The sequence below is a fragment of the Sciurus vulgaris genome (assembly GCF_902686455.1).
Source record: "Sciurus vulgaris genome assembly, chromosome: 5".
Taxonomy (NCBI): Eukaryota; Metazoa; Chordata; class Mammalia; order Rodentia; family Sciuridae; genus Sciurus; species Sciurus vulgaris.
This window is the reverse complement of record NC_136465.1, coordinates 67,939,155-67,953,713: the sequence shown is the minus strand read 5'-3', so window position 1 is coordinate 67,953,713 and position 14,559 is coordinate 67,939,155. Positions and strand designations below refer to the sequence as shown.

Here is a 14,559-nt window from a genome sequence, read left to right as displayed (position 1 = left end):
GCAGCAGGGGGCGTGGGAGCGGCGGCGGCCGAGCAGGCAGAGCGGCGTGGCCGGAGCGCGGCGTGCTTAGAGCCAAGGCAGCGGCGGCCGGCGCCGGGAGTGAGAGGCGCCTTCCCCGCCCGGGATGTGAGGACCAGCGGAGCCCGGGGCGGGGGGAGGGAAGGGCAGGGAGGCGAAGCCGACAGGAAGGAAGGAAGGACGGACGGACCAGGAGGAGGAGCGGCGGCGGCGGCCGGAGCCGGAAGGCGGGGAGGGGCCGTTCGTTGGGCCCGAGGCGGCAGCCGGGGCGGACCGCTCTCGTCGCCTCCGCGGGGCAGGAGCGGCGGGGCCCGCGCCTCCTCCCCCCAGCGCCGCGGAGGGGGGAGGAGGAAGATGGAGACCCACATCTCATGTTTGTTCCCCGAGCTGCTGGCTATGATCTTCGGCTACCTGGACGTGCGGGACAAGGGGCGCGCGGCGCAGGTGTGCACGGCCTGGCGGGACGCCGCCTACCACAAGTCGGTATGGCGGGGGGTGGAGGCCAAGCTGCACCTGCGCCGGGCCAACCCGTCGCTGTTCCCCAGCCTGCAGGCCCGGGGCATCCGTCGTGTGCAGATCCTGAGCCTCCGCCGCAGCCTCAGCTACGTGATCCAGGGCATGGCCAACATCGAGAGCCTCAACCTCAGCGGATGCTACAACCTCACCGACAACGGGCTGGGCCACGCATTTGTGCAGGAAATCGGCTCCTTGCGCGCCCTCAATCTGAGCCTCTGCAAGCAGATCACCGACAGCAGTCTGGGCCGCATAGCCCAGTACCTCAAGGGCCTGGAGGTGCTGGAGCTGGGGGGTTGCAGCAACATTACCAACACCGGCCTTCTGCTTATCGCTTGGGGTTTGCAGCGCCTCAAGAGCCTTAACCTTCGCAGCTGCCGCCACCTCTCGGACGTGGGCATCGGGCACCTGGCCGGCATGACGCGCAGTGCGGCGGAGGGCTGCCTGGGCCTGGAGCAGCTCACGCTGCAGGACTGCCAGAAGCTCACGGATCTTTCTCTAAAGCACATCTCCCGAGGGCTGACAGGCCTGAGGCTCCTCAATCTCAGCTTTTGCGGGGGCATCTCAGACGCAGGCCTCCTGCACCTGTCGCACATGGGCAGCCTACGCAGCCTTAACCTGCGCTCCTGCGACAATATCAGTGACACAGGCATCATGCATCTAGCCATGGGCAGCCTACGCCTCTCGGGGCTTGATGTGTCCTTCTGTGACAAAGTGGGAGACCAGAGTCTGGCCTACATAGCCCAGGGGTTGGACGGCCTCAAGTCCCTCTCCCTCTGCTCCTGCCACATCAGTGATGATGGCATCAACCGCATGGTGCGGCAGATGCACGGGCTGCGCACGCTCAACATTGGACAGTGTGTACGCATCACCGACAAGGGCCTGGAGCTGATTGCTGAGCACCTGAGCCAGCTTACTGGCATAGACCTATACGGCTGTACCCGGATCACCAAGCGCGGCCTGGAGCGCATCACACAGCTGCCCTGCCTCAAGGTACTCAACCTGGGACTCTGGCAGATGACGGACAGTGAGAAGGTCAGGTGAGGGCGGCAGCACCAGCTCCCCCTGTCCTGCCCTGTTCACCCTCCCTTCACCACCACCGACCCGCACACACTCACTCGTACATTTAGACATAGTTCATGGCGATGGCTGAGATAGGGCAATGACATGAAGCCCAAGCCCATTTCTCCTCCTCCGGCGCCCTTCCTTGCTACCAGCCCCTTCCGGTTGCCTCAGGGGCTCCTCTTCTGCCACTGCCCTATTTCCCTCTCCTTTTCCCTGCGGATGGAGAAATGGACTCTGCTACTTACCCACCCACTCCTCTCTGCAGGGGATGGAGGACTGTTTTCAGCTACTGTATCCCCACTGCTTGGCATTTGTAAATGGGGTGGGGGTGGGGAGTGACTAGTCCTCTCAACCCTGAGGAGTTGAGGAAAATGTCTGCCTTCACTTAAGCTTTCATTTGAATACTGTGATCTGGTTTTTATTTTGAAATGTATAAAAAGCAAACCCAACTACAACGGCCTTTTCACCCTTCTTCCACTTTGTAACTAATCCCAGTCTCTTCTCATCACTTCTCCTTTTACAGTACTCTGCTATTAACACTCATTTCATTTTTATCTGCTTTCCTTTTTTATTTTTTGAAGAAATTGGAAATCATGGTCTTTTTTTTCTGCTGAATATATTCTATATATATTATATATATAAATTATATATATATTATATATATATATGTCTGGCTACCTCGTTTTAGTTTACTTTTTTCTCTGAAGCCCTGGAATTCTACAAGAGAGATATTTTGAGACTGAAACGTTTTTGTGCCTAGACTGGAAAGATGCCCATTGGGTTTGTATGTCTTTTTGTTTTGGCTTCTTCCCAACCTCCATCCACCCAGTGTGTCCTTCTACATTCTGGCTGTAATTTTCTTTTTCTCCTTGTCCATTGGGATTTGAGGACCCAACTGTGTTCCTAAATCTTGACTTAATTTATAGCACAAATGTGTGGGAGAAATGAGAGTTGAACTGCTTTTTTGTTTGTTTGAGATGCAGATTGTGTCTTGAAAATGATTATTATATATGCAAATTATGCCCTACCCTCACCCTCTTCCAAGTTTCTTCACAAAAAGGTCACACAGTGAGGCTTCCTGATGGAAGTACAGAGCAAAGTTGGCCTACAGAGACCCTGGGGCCCACAATGTGAAGGGGAGGAGACTGAAATTCACGTCTTATCTGTGTTCTGTTAATAAAATGGGAGTTTGTGGGTTTTAAAAAGATCTGTTTCTAAATGGAGGAATAGATGACTTTATTTTGGTGGGGGTTGGGACTTGTGGCTTTAAAAAAAATCGCTTTTGAGTAGGATGTATATTTTTGTTGGATTTTGTTTGTTTGTTTATTTTTTTAGAATCCTCCACAGCAACATGCGAGAACATGGAGTTAAAGAAACCCAGAGACCTTTATCATTTAATTGTACTGTTTGTGAATTTGTATAAATAATAACAAAGATCCTCTTAAAACGTTTATATTCTTACATTAAAAGGTTAAACTGATATTTATATAATAAAGAGGAAATATGAAGTATGTTTTTAAAAAAAAAAAGCACAAAAAAAACCTTGTATCTGTGAATTATTTTTAAGGCATTGTGTGTTTGGGTACATGCCAAAGTAGGAGGTGTTTGTACAATGTAAGGTAGAAAGAAGTAAGGTATAGAGTGTGGTGCATCCTATATGAGTGAGAAGCTCATGGTTAAAAATTTATTCTGTGTAAGGTTTACCAGTGACACCCAAATGTTTGGTTTCTAAAATTGTGATTAGACTGGAGAATTCTATAGTTTTGGTTTTAAACTGTAAACATGGAAATTTAAAGAAACTGAACAAAATGAAACTTTTTTAAAAATTTGACTTGTAAGAGTCACAATTGCCCCCAAACTACCAGTTTTTCTTTGGGTGGAATTAGATCTAGGGGTAACACTGAAAAAAATGGGTCATGAGATATGGAAGTGGCCAAGTAAGATGGGTGTCTTTACTCTTAGAGCTGGTGTGGGGAGGATGTGAGGGGTGGAGGGAGCTGAAGCCATTGTTCAGAAAAGTTAAAAGAGCGCTGCTGTCCTTGCCTGCTCCTCGCTCAGTCATGCATACTCAATCTCACAGTGTGAGCGAGGGTCCCAGTGGAAAGGAGGAGGGCAGTTCTACCCCTCTTTTTAACATTCCCCTCCAGTCCTGGCTGCATTGAAGCACTTTCCTGGGGGTTGGGGAGGTTGGCCCGGGGTTCTTGCACATTTGCATTTTAAGCACTTATAACACGGAGGCCACTCGAGCCACTCAGTTGAGGGTTCTTAGACTGAATTCGTGCAGATAAATGAATACCAACAATTCTAGCAAAGAGTTCCCTTTGGAAGACAATAACCAAATAATCTGACACCCAGTGATTGAGCCATGGAAACTGGTGACTATAAATGCTCTCAGTTGCACAGTAATTCATATCCCTGCTTTCACATAGGTTTGTCTTAGTTGTTTCGGAGGTTACTTTTTATTCCTTAACAACAAAAAAGCACTGATCCCAGTGAGTGCTGATAAGAGCAGTATCAAACTTTCCTGGATCAGCAGCTCTTTCCAGGAAGAGGGCTAGAACCCAGATTTCTCTTGGGTTAAGATTGTTTTGTAAAATTTCCAAGCCTTCAACTTGAGCATATCACAAAAGCTGCATTGTTCCTTTTTGGAGAGCCATCACAATTGGGTCTAATTGAGCCTGACACTAGATCCATCTTCCTTTTCTGTGGGGAAGGTGTGGATCTTTTTCTTCCCACTTAGGTTACAGTACTTATTGCCTGAAGGGGAAAAAAAATGTGTGAATCCTAGTAAGAAGTAGGGACTTTGAATTAGGGCCAGGTTTTTAATTTAGCATTTGACACAATTCCCAAAGGTTACACAAGCCATAGGTTCCTAGCCTATTTTTCTTCCAAAAGACTGTGTGGCTGTACAGATTCATTCAGTCAATAAAAATTTGAGCACCTCCTAAGTCTGACTCTGCTCACATTCTTCATTTTCACATGCAAAATAATCCTACTACCACATGTAACCTGAATAATTTTCTATTTTGTTTCCTTTTTTTTAATGTTAAAGGTTAAATATAAGATAGACTAACGGTTGGTAAATTAATGTTGAAAGTTAAGATCACGGGTCTCATGTCCTTATCCTGAACTAGGCATACTTTATATCTAGACCTTCTCAGGAAAAGATGAATAAACCACTTGTCAGCAATGAAGGTCAACTGCTTATCTCAACCTTTTTGGATGGAAAGAAATTATAATTATGTGTTGAGAACATATGTGGGCTTTGCATAATTTTTTTTTTTAGTACTGGGGATTGAAACCAGGGCATTTTATCACCAGGCTACATCCCCACTCCTTTATTTTTATTTTGAGACAGGGCCTTGCTTAGTTGTTGAGGCTGGCCTAGAATTTGTGATCCTGCCTCAGCTTCCAAAGTCACTGGGATTACAGGCGTATGCCATGGTGCCCAGCAGTACTTGTAAATTTTAATCCTCAAAGCACCCTTCTAAAATAGGTCTCCCCATTTTCCAGATAAGGCATAATACCTGCCTTATGTTATTCAACCAGAAAGTGAAGGATTCCAGCAGGTCCACTTCTAAAGTTCAGCTCTATTCTACTCTGAGAAGGTTCAGTTACTGAGCACTGGAAATGGTGGTTTCCAGTGAGGTGTCCCCCCAGAAAGAGCAGGAACTGTGAACAAGCTTATGCCACAGGTGCTGCTTCAAAGAGGGTCAGGATAAATTTGGGGCATACGAGGGCTTGATCCCCACCATACCTACAGGACAGAAATGGAAGAATGTGTTTAGGAGCACCAAAGAAAGTTGTTAGCCAGGCGTGGCGCACAACTGTAATCCCAGCATCTGAGGCAGGAGGATTACAAGTTCAAAGCCAGCCTCAGCAAGACCCTAAGCAACTCAGTGAGACCCTGTCTCTAAATAATATACAAAAAAAAATGAAAAAAAAAAAAAAAAAAAAAAAAAAAAAGCAGGGCTGGAGATGTGGCTCAGTGGTTAAGTGACCCTGGGTTCAATCCCCAGTACCAAAAAAAAGAAAAGAAAGTGAGTTGCTTTGTGGGTGGTACAAAAGTTAAAAGGCACTTTTGTGAAACTTAGATAACTAAACGTGGTTCAGGTATTTGCTGAAACTTAAGAAGTGGAAAAATATGTAAATTTAGTGTGAACTTTACCATTTAGTAGTAATAAACCTCAACAGGAACTGTTTGGGTAGTAGTCAAGAAAAGGCTTCATGTATTTTCTTACTAATTCTCATGGGGCAACTGTAGGGTTCAGACAACTTTGCAGCCTCCTAAGGGCCATGATGGGCCTCTAGCTAAGAGTGCGGGGTGCTGCTGCATAATTCCTGCTGAATTCCTTAATCCTAACTGGTGGGGGAGGAGGGAAAAGCCCACTTGATTTATTCCACATTTGTCAACAGGGACAAGGATGCTTGCCTAACTTATATTTATTGAAATTCAAAGCCAGTATCAGTACATCCTTAAATGGTGGAAGAAAACTCAAACTGGTCTTTTTTTTTTTTTTTTTTTTTTTTATGGTTCACATCAATAATAAAGATCTGCAAAAGCAAATATTCCTTTTGCTGGATATCTTTTTAAAGGTAAGAACTCTAAATAAGGACATACAGGATGTGAACTGAAGTATGGCCTGTCCCCCCCAGACTGGTGCTTTCCTGAGTGGTTACTACATACATGCTGGTCTTGGCAGATAAGTTAAACCTTTCAGTTTTTTACTTAGAGAATTTGAACTTAGGTTTTCAAAGGGGAAAAGGGTTTTGGCCCCAGGGGATCACTGTGTTTCCAAAGAATAAGATCCTCTTGATTAAAAGATCAGATTTGTAAAACAAAACCAAGACGTCATGCAGCTTCTGACAACTGTCTCTTCCCAGTCCTCTGAAAAGAGAAGCCCCTGGCCTCTGATCTTTGCTCTGTTCTGCTGGGGAAAGGGAGGGACTGGAGTAAGTCATCTACTGGCCCCTTCTCTGTTCTCTTTCTCTTGCCTGCACCAAACATCACCTCTTTTAAAAGTTAATTCTGTCCCTTTAGTAGAGGGCAAGACCTAAATTTTGTGCCATTATAAACCCCTGAGGAGCCAGAGGAGTGAGGCTTTTTGATGAAATAATGTGTACCATGAGGAAAACATAGGATTAGAAATTAGAACACTGCATTTAAACCTAAGCTCATGTTTGGGCCACATATTATCTCATTTTTGTCGATGTTCTTATTGCAATATTAAGTAGCAAGTTAAATTTTTCTAAAAGCAAATATGGTAAAGTAGAGGAAACATTGGTATTCAGATCTGGACCAACTATTCATAATTCATAACTAATCAAAGGTATGTGCACGACTTGGTGAAGAGCAGTTCTCAGGTCTTATATGGAAATGGTGTTTCTAGACAATTAGCAAATATTTTTAAATGTCCACTGATGATCTTTTCCTTTCTTCCAGGGATTGCTCTGAGTTGCCTTTACCAACCCAGAATGCTTGGTACTAAGTAAAGCCAAGTATTCCAGTTGAGGCACAAGATACAGTAAGCTTCCCATATTAACTGCAGCAGTCCTGGAGCAGGATGTGTTCGACCCCCCTCCTCAGTAAAGTGACAAAAGTGTGCATCCTCCGCCTGCTGTTTGTTAGCCCAGAAAAGGATACTTATTTTCCTAAAAAGGACTTAAGATCTTATTCTCTCATTACCCTCCTATTTTAATTGTTTAAGGAACAAATGCTACATGTCCTTATAAAAAACTTACAAGAGGGCTGTGGGTGTAGCATAGCCCAGTGGTAGTGCACTTTCCTAGCATGTTCCAGGCCCTGGGTTTGATCCCCAGCATTACAAAAACAAACAAGGATTCTTATATTTGTGATTGTGAAAAATAATGAGTCTCAATTACAAAGAAGGGAACTGGATCAGCAGCAGCAGGAAAGAAACCCAAGTAAGACAGTGTTAGGAAGGCAAATGTGATCTACTGGAGGAATTTAGTTGTAACAGCATGTTCAAGTTCTCTGTCTTGAAAGTTTTGTTTTCTCAGATGTGCACATTTAACTTTATTAAGGGTGAAAGAAGCGTGACACGGTCAAAAAGATTTTACATAGATGACACAAGGATTCAGTCTCGAAGCCAAGGCTGCTCCAGATTTTACTGAGCATCAGAAGGTGTTTGACTTGCAGGTAGTTCTGTGGGACACTATAAAACACCACCCCTCTGTTCAGAAATGTCTAGCACTAGAGCATATTATTTTCATCAGGAATAGAAAAATAAAAATACCCCCAAATGCCGAAAGTTGTTGCTTTTTTTTGGGTGCTGGGGATTGAACCCAGGGCCTTGTGCTTACAAGGCAAGCACTCTACCGACTAAGCTATCTCCCCAGCCCCAAGTTGTTGCTTTTTTAAATGCATTATAGTTTGTAAACTTTAGATGTGTTTTGCAAACATTACACACAGGGTTATTCAAGAAGCTGAGAAATCAGGGCAGATTGGCAAATAATCTAAAAGGGTCTAAAGTGGTTAGTCGTATCAAATCTGTTACCTGTTGCCTACAAAGGATTTGAGCCAGTTTTAAAAACACTGGGTTGTCTTAAATAGTAATATGCAGTACAAATCCTGGAAGTTTGTGCTTGTGATAGCCTCAAAGCCAAGAACTTACATACATTTAATATACTATGAATGTGTGTCACATTTTATAAAGTAGAATTGAGTTGTAGGAACCCTAGCTTTTTTCTCTTCCTCAAGGGTAAAAAGGCTTAATTAACTTCACAAATGTTTTAGTTACAAATCCCTCTTGTCCAGAAAGAGTAAAAGGGTCTAATTTGATAGTAGGAGGCACCTTCTCACATTTATTCCTCCTCCATTTCCACTCCAGAAGAATCAGGCCTACCACACAGCTGCCTTTCAATAATTACTACTCATCACAGATCCAGGATACTGGAATTGGATCATGGGAAAATAGTTCTTTTAAGACCAGATTAATTTTTCAAAAATAGTGGGGAGTTATTCAGTTTTGGTTTGGGAAGCATTATAGTTCTCATCTAAAAAGGATATGAGAAAATATTTACCACAAACATCTTTAATAATATTTCTCCTCAGGAAATCTTAACCCCAAACTGGCATTATTTATGTATACATCTACTTCCACCTTCTAGCCCAGGGCAAAGTTCTTTGAGAACTGGTCTCTAAATAGGGAGGAACCACAAAAATTAGTCCTGATAGTCTTTAGACTTTTAAGTCACGGAGGCTAAACTTTGATAAATAGCTAATGTAAGGGAGAAATCATGTTAAGGCACTCAAATAAATACTTACGTTCTTAGATGAAAGACAATATATTTAGTGCCTTCCTTTTCTACTTCCAATATTTTAAATCTTAATTTCATTGCTCAAAAACCTGCAGCTGTTAACTATCAGAAAGAAACAGAGAAGGATGGATGGATGGATGAATGGACAGTAAGTGTCTCTTAAGCAAACAAGAAGAAAGTGACAATTTCTAGCTCTTCTAGCTCATTTCAAATGCACAAAATTTAGCCGGTCAGGAATCTATAAAATGATGGTGCCAGGTTCTTGGCCTCCTGAACTTTGTGGGACTCACAGCTGGCTGCTACAGGGAACAGAGAGGGTTTTCAAGTTTCCAGAGTCTGGTATAGGGAGCAGGCAGGTGAGGACTCTGCCAGCCCTCCTTGACATCTGTACACTTGAAACAGATGCCCAGTCATTGTGCTCAGAGTCAGATCATAACAATCAGAACAGGGTGACCCACAGAAAGGCAGCTGGTCTTTTTTCCGCCATAGAGAGGGTCTAATTTTCAATGGAATCACAAGAGGAGCTGCAGAAATGCACTACTATGACACAGGATTTAACAACCAAAGATTTCATCACTGCATACTGTAGAAACAAAAATGTGAGTTAGGAAGCAGCAGTCAAGCACTACATGTTATTGAAATGTAGGGGTGGAAAACTGTTCTCTTTCTGAACTGTTCCTTGACACTTCCTATGAAACAAGCAAACAAACAAACAAAAAAACCCTGTTCCTTGACACTTCCTATGAATCCATAGCTTCATCCATTGTAATGAAGCTATGGATTACATCCAAATAGTATCGAAGTATCAAAGGAATCCAACACTATGTTTTACTTTGCCCTAAGTTTATGAAAATGATCTCAGGATCTAATATAAGGCAGTAAAAATAAGTAGGGCTGATTCAAAACTAAATATTTGTTCTCCACTGGGGAAGCCAGAAAGTGGAGAAATTAATTTTTCAGCACTTCTGCAAGCCCTGTATTTGACCAGCAGGCGGCAGCATTGTCTGGGAGTTGGAGACTACTTCAGAGGATGTGAACCTCCTCACAGCTGTCAGATCCAGGCTGGTCATTGTCCCTCTATGAGATGACCATGTCCTCACCTCTCCTGTAGAATTTCCCCAGGGTGTGAGAGTTGACAAGAGGAATCTCACTTTCTCCAAAAGATGACATTGAATCTAAAGGTATCAGTGAAGTAACTCCCAGGAGCAGGATGCTGAGAACTGCTTTTGGAGTAGTATAACTATCCCACAAAGTCTCCCTGAACTATCCAGCAGCTCTCTGCTTTTGGAGCCTAGGGAAATCAAATGTCTTCCTCTAAGTCTTCAAGACCATGTCATACAATCTATGGCTAGAATGTTGTATTAGGGAATTTTGGCAAATGGGAAATTTTACAGTCATACTTGGAGATGAAAATTTTAACAGAGAAAATGAGCTAGCTGTTTTATTATTATTACAGAAGAAAACTAGGAAACATTGTCTGTGATGAAAATTCTAGAGATCCTTTAGGAAAAAAATTGTTAAATTTTAGGAGCACCTATTTTTATTTTTTAGTTATTAAAAGGAATACAGTATGTTTATTGCCCAGATGAAGATATTTTCATAAAACCTAAAGGAGTTTACGAAACTGTTAAAGAAGTTGCTTGCATGATATGATTTCAGAAAACAGACATTAGGAAAGGGTAGCAGGAATTAAAACAAAGAAAAAGAATTTCTCTTACTTGGCCAGATTCCATAAAATGTCACAATAAGGGACAGGCTGAGGGCAGGAGAGGCCTCGGGGGGTCTTGTTCTTTCAGCACACAATAGTCTGGCCTCAGGGAATCAAAGCATGGGTCTGAAGGGCAGCTGGCACAAACATGGAATTAAAAGGTGGAAGACAGAAGGTGGCCATCCCCTAGGGCTACATCTACCAAGCTGCGTTAGCCAGGTGATCCCCCAGCTGATTAGCTCAGTGAGACAGTGGTCATTTCTAATTAGAGAAAAAACAAAAAAAGAAGAAGAAAGGAAGGAAGGAAGGAAAAGCTTCTGGCACTCAGGGGCTAGGCAAGAAACACATTAGTATTCCTGGCACCATTCACACCAGTCTTACAAAAACAGAAAATCTGCCTGGGCAACTTTATGGAAACCATAGCTGAAGTATCCCATTAGTGAGTGACCATATCGAATGAACACAGATTCAGGAGAAACAACCCAAATAAAGAAAAGACATTGCAGAGGAAAGAAAAGAGAATGTATCACTGCATATAAAGCCAAGAAGCAGGAAATACAGCTGGCTGAGGACCCAGGAGGACAGACACATTGTAAATTCACACAGCCCAAATACTCTTTTGCAGACTAGAAAGTCCCGCTAGTGTGACACAATTAAATGAGGGAACAGTGTAGACCTTAACTACTAGCAGCTCCTAGAGGTGGTCCTAGGGATGACCTGGGAGGGTTGCTCTTTGATCAGCTGTCCTGGCCTAGCATATGTTTTCAGTATGCAGGGCTCTCTCCATGGTGGTTTGACTTTGACTTGACACAAAAATGCCCATAGGGCCTCAAGGGCAATCCCTACAAGCCAGAAAATGTCCTACTCAAAGATGTGCAGCTATCAGGGCATGGTGGCACACACCTGTAATTCCAGTGGCTCGGGAGGCTGAGGCAAAAGGATGGTGAGTTCAAAGTCAACCTCAGAAAAAGCGAGGCACTAAGCAACTCAGTGAGACCCTATCTCTAAATAAAATACAAAATAGGGCTGGAGATGTGGCTCAGTGGTGGAATACCCATGAGTTCAAACCCTGCTACCAAAAATAAAAAAGAAAACATGTGCAGCTGGTATTCTAGGTGCACCCTCCCAGCAATCAGAACAAACATTGTTTTATCCATCATCCTATTTTCACAGGAAAAGCACACTAGAAAGGAGTGCATACATGGAAGTGTAGAAAAGTGTTTCTAGGGCAGGCTGACTATGTGGCATCCCTCAGGTAGGCCCTCCAGGTGGCAGGTGGCTTCTGTGGTCTGAACATTCCCCCTCCAACCTGCAGAACTTGGACTTCTCATATTCCATTTTATCCAAGTTACAGCTAAAGGCTCCGGCAATCCCAGGAAGACAAAACTTTGTATTTTAGATAACTTTTACCAAACTCTCACCCTGAGGGTTCCCATAGCTAGCTCAGTTTGTAAATTCACACAGCCCAAATACTCTCTTGCAGACTAGACACTCATGGCTGCTGTGATCTTAACCTTCCCAATATCCATCCTATGCCCCAAACAGAGGTGTCCATTTGCCCATTAAAGGGATCCAGCATGACCACTTCCCAATTTCTTGATTTCTTCTTGGCGCCTCTGCAGATTGTCAAGAGGGACACAGCATTGCTGGTGGATTTCAGGTGATGTGCTGTACATAATCATTAAAGAAGCAAGACCCATGGCTGCTACCAAGCAGGTGGTAAGCACAACTTTGCAATCCTCTGCCACTTACATCGCCCTCCTGCTCTATGCCCCAGAGTTAAAGGCTCCATGTGCCATTTTCAAGCCCGTTAGTTCTTACTCCTGTGTGCAAGTGGTTGCAAACACCTTCCCACCCTTCCACCAAGCCCAAAACAAGCCCGCTAATGCTAATCTACCCCCTCACTTGCAGCTCAACAGCTTTTCTCCTCTAAGCCCCTGATAATGGTTTTACTAAAATCCCCTTTTGATGGAAAAAAATCCCAGCTGGACATTTCAGGCCCCAGCACAATGTACAAGTCTGCAGGTCCCTTTCCCTACCTCACAAAGGCCTCTAATCAAGTGGAAAATGTGCTGGAGGCCAGAGGTTTGGGTCTGCAATTATTTTTTAAGGGATTACTAGAGAAGAATAGGGGGCAGCAAGGACCTCCCCCCACTCTGTTTTCCATTTGGTTCTGCCTTCAGACATACTGAGCCCGGAGTACTGGTCCATCTCTCCAAGCATAAGAGCCTCTCCTCTCCCTTCTCTGGTGGAAGGATGTCATTTTTGAACACCATTACATCAAAAAGATTTGGAGACTTTGGAAGATATATGCAGGTCCTGTTTTGACCCCATTTAAGCCCTTGTGTATAAAACCACTATTGATCAGGATCCCAAGTGCGGGGAAAGCTCTCATTCATTAACCTCTAACCCCAGCTCTGTGTGCAAAGGGGAGAGTTCACACGGTGTCCATACACTGCTGAGATTGGAAGCATTCACTGGGGCTTCCCAGGCTTTGGAGGGCAAGAGGTCATGTTCCCAACCTTGCCAGATATCCTCCTCCTTATTTATACACATTGACCCTTCCCCTCAACACTGAGCAAATATCCACCACCCTCCTGATGCTTCATCTCAGGGCAAGACATGGATTAAAATATAAGATGTTAACCATTTTAATGGGTCTACTGGAAACTTCATTTAAAAATGTACCCTACAGAAGGGAGTTTGTCAGTACTATTCGTGAATGTTCATTAAGGCTTAATTGAAAAAGATGAGCCTGTCATCTTGGCCCTGGGTTCTATGGTTCTTTTTCATCATAGAGAGGCTCATCCTTCTAATCCTAGCTGTAGATGTATGCAAATACCCAGTAAAAAGGAAATGATTACAAATTCCTAAACTCATTCTGGAATGATCGAGGATTAGACTATTCAGCTCTGAAAGTTAAAAATCAGCATATATTTCAAACTAAATACCAGGCTGAATAATAATTTTCAGGTCCTTTCTCTAAACCTTTGGTCAAAAATAAATAATATGGTAACTATTGATTTAAAAAAAAAACAAACTCTGGTTTGTTTTCATTAGTGTAAATGCCTTATTGATATATTTTGCCTTACCAATTTTTTGGTTTCCCCTCAGAAAAACCCCAAACAATTGAGAACCAGATGGGTAGAAGTGCAAATATTACACCTAATATGTTACCTTTAATATTTAATGCAAATATCCTATTAGGATTTAACATGGTTTTAACACTTCTGGTGGATTTTACAGGAGGAGGGGATCATTGAGTTTTCCTAAACAAAGCAAATAAGAGTGCACTCTTGTGGTTGTTTATGGTGCTGGGGATGGAACCCTGTGCATGCTAAGCATTACTCAGCCACATCCCCAACCCAAAAGTGGACTCTCTGAACCTCCTCCCCAAATAATGACAGACAGGCTTGCTGGATCATGCCTGCTGGTTATCTCAGAAATGTGGTAACAGCGGCATTTTCTCCAGGAGCAATGAATCATAGCCCTGCTTTAGATGCAGATGAATTTCATTAGAAAAGAGATGTGACACATTCATCCAGAGACTGTAGAATGTCTCTAAAGTAAAGCCTAGGGTAGGCCCAATATGAATAAGGAACAAATGGTGACATAAATCTGCATCACAGGGAGAACTGCCCCAAAGCTTCCTCCTTCAGAACTTCCCCAATCACCTTCCAATGCTTATCACCATTATTTTGGTATTTATCATTACTCTTCCACTTCTCTTCCCTTTTAATACCATGTTTCAACAGAATATCAATTTTTTTAAAGTTCCTCTTCCTTACAAAATCAACCACAATTTGATAAAACAACAGCCACAGTGCACCTCAGATTTTTTCAGAGCAGTTCAAAACTTTAGTACTTTGGAATGCAAACATCTTTTGGACTCTCCTTAGATTACAAAGAATCCAAAAAATGAGATGAACATAATTAGAATTAATAAATACGACATGTGAGCTTTCAAATTAAAG

The 14,559-nt window shown here is 43.3% G+C and overlaps 2 protein-coding genes across 2 annotated transcripts in view; one reads left to right on the top strand and one right to left on the bottom strand.

The window, feature by feature from the left end:
* Nucleotides 1–14,559, bottom strand: part of LOC306661377 (protein Wnt-5b-like) — a 96,866-nt gene that overhangs the window by 31,210 nt on the left and 51,097 nt on the right. The window lies entirely within an intron of this gene.
* FBXL14 (F-box and leucine rich repeat protein 14) lies at nucleotides 234–5,489 on the top strand. The gene is given in 3 exon segments (XM_079140357.1): nucleotides 234–1,571; nucleotides 2,932–2,963; nucleotides 2,966–5,489. Coding segments are annotated over 3 exon segments (1,260 nt in total). The 5' UTR covers nucleotides 234–372; the 3' UTR covers nucleotides 2,995–5,489.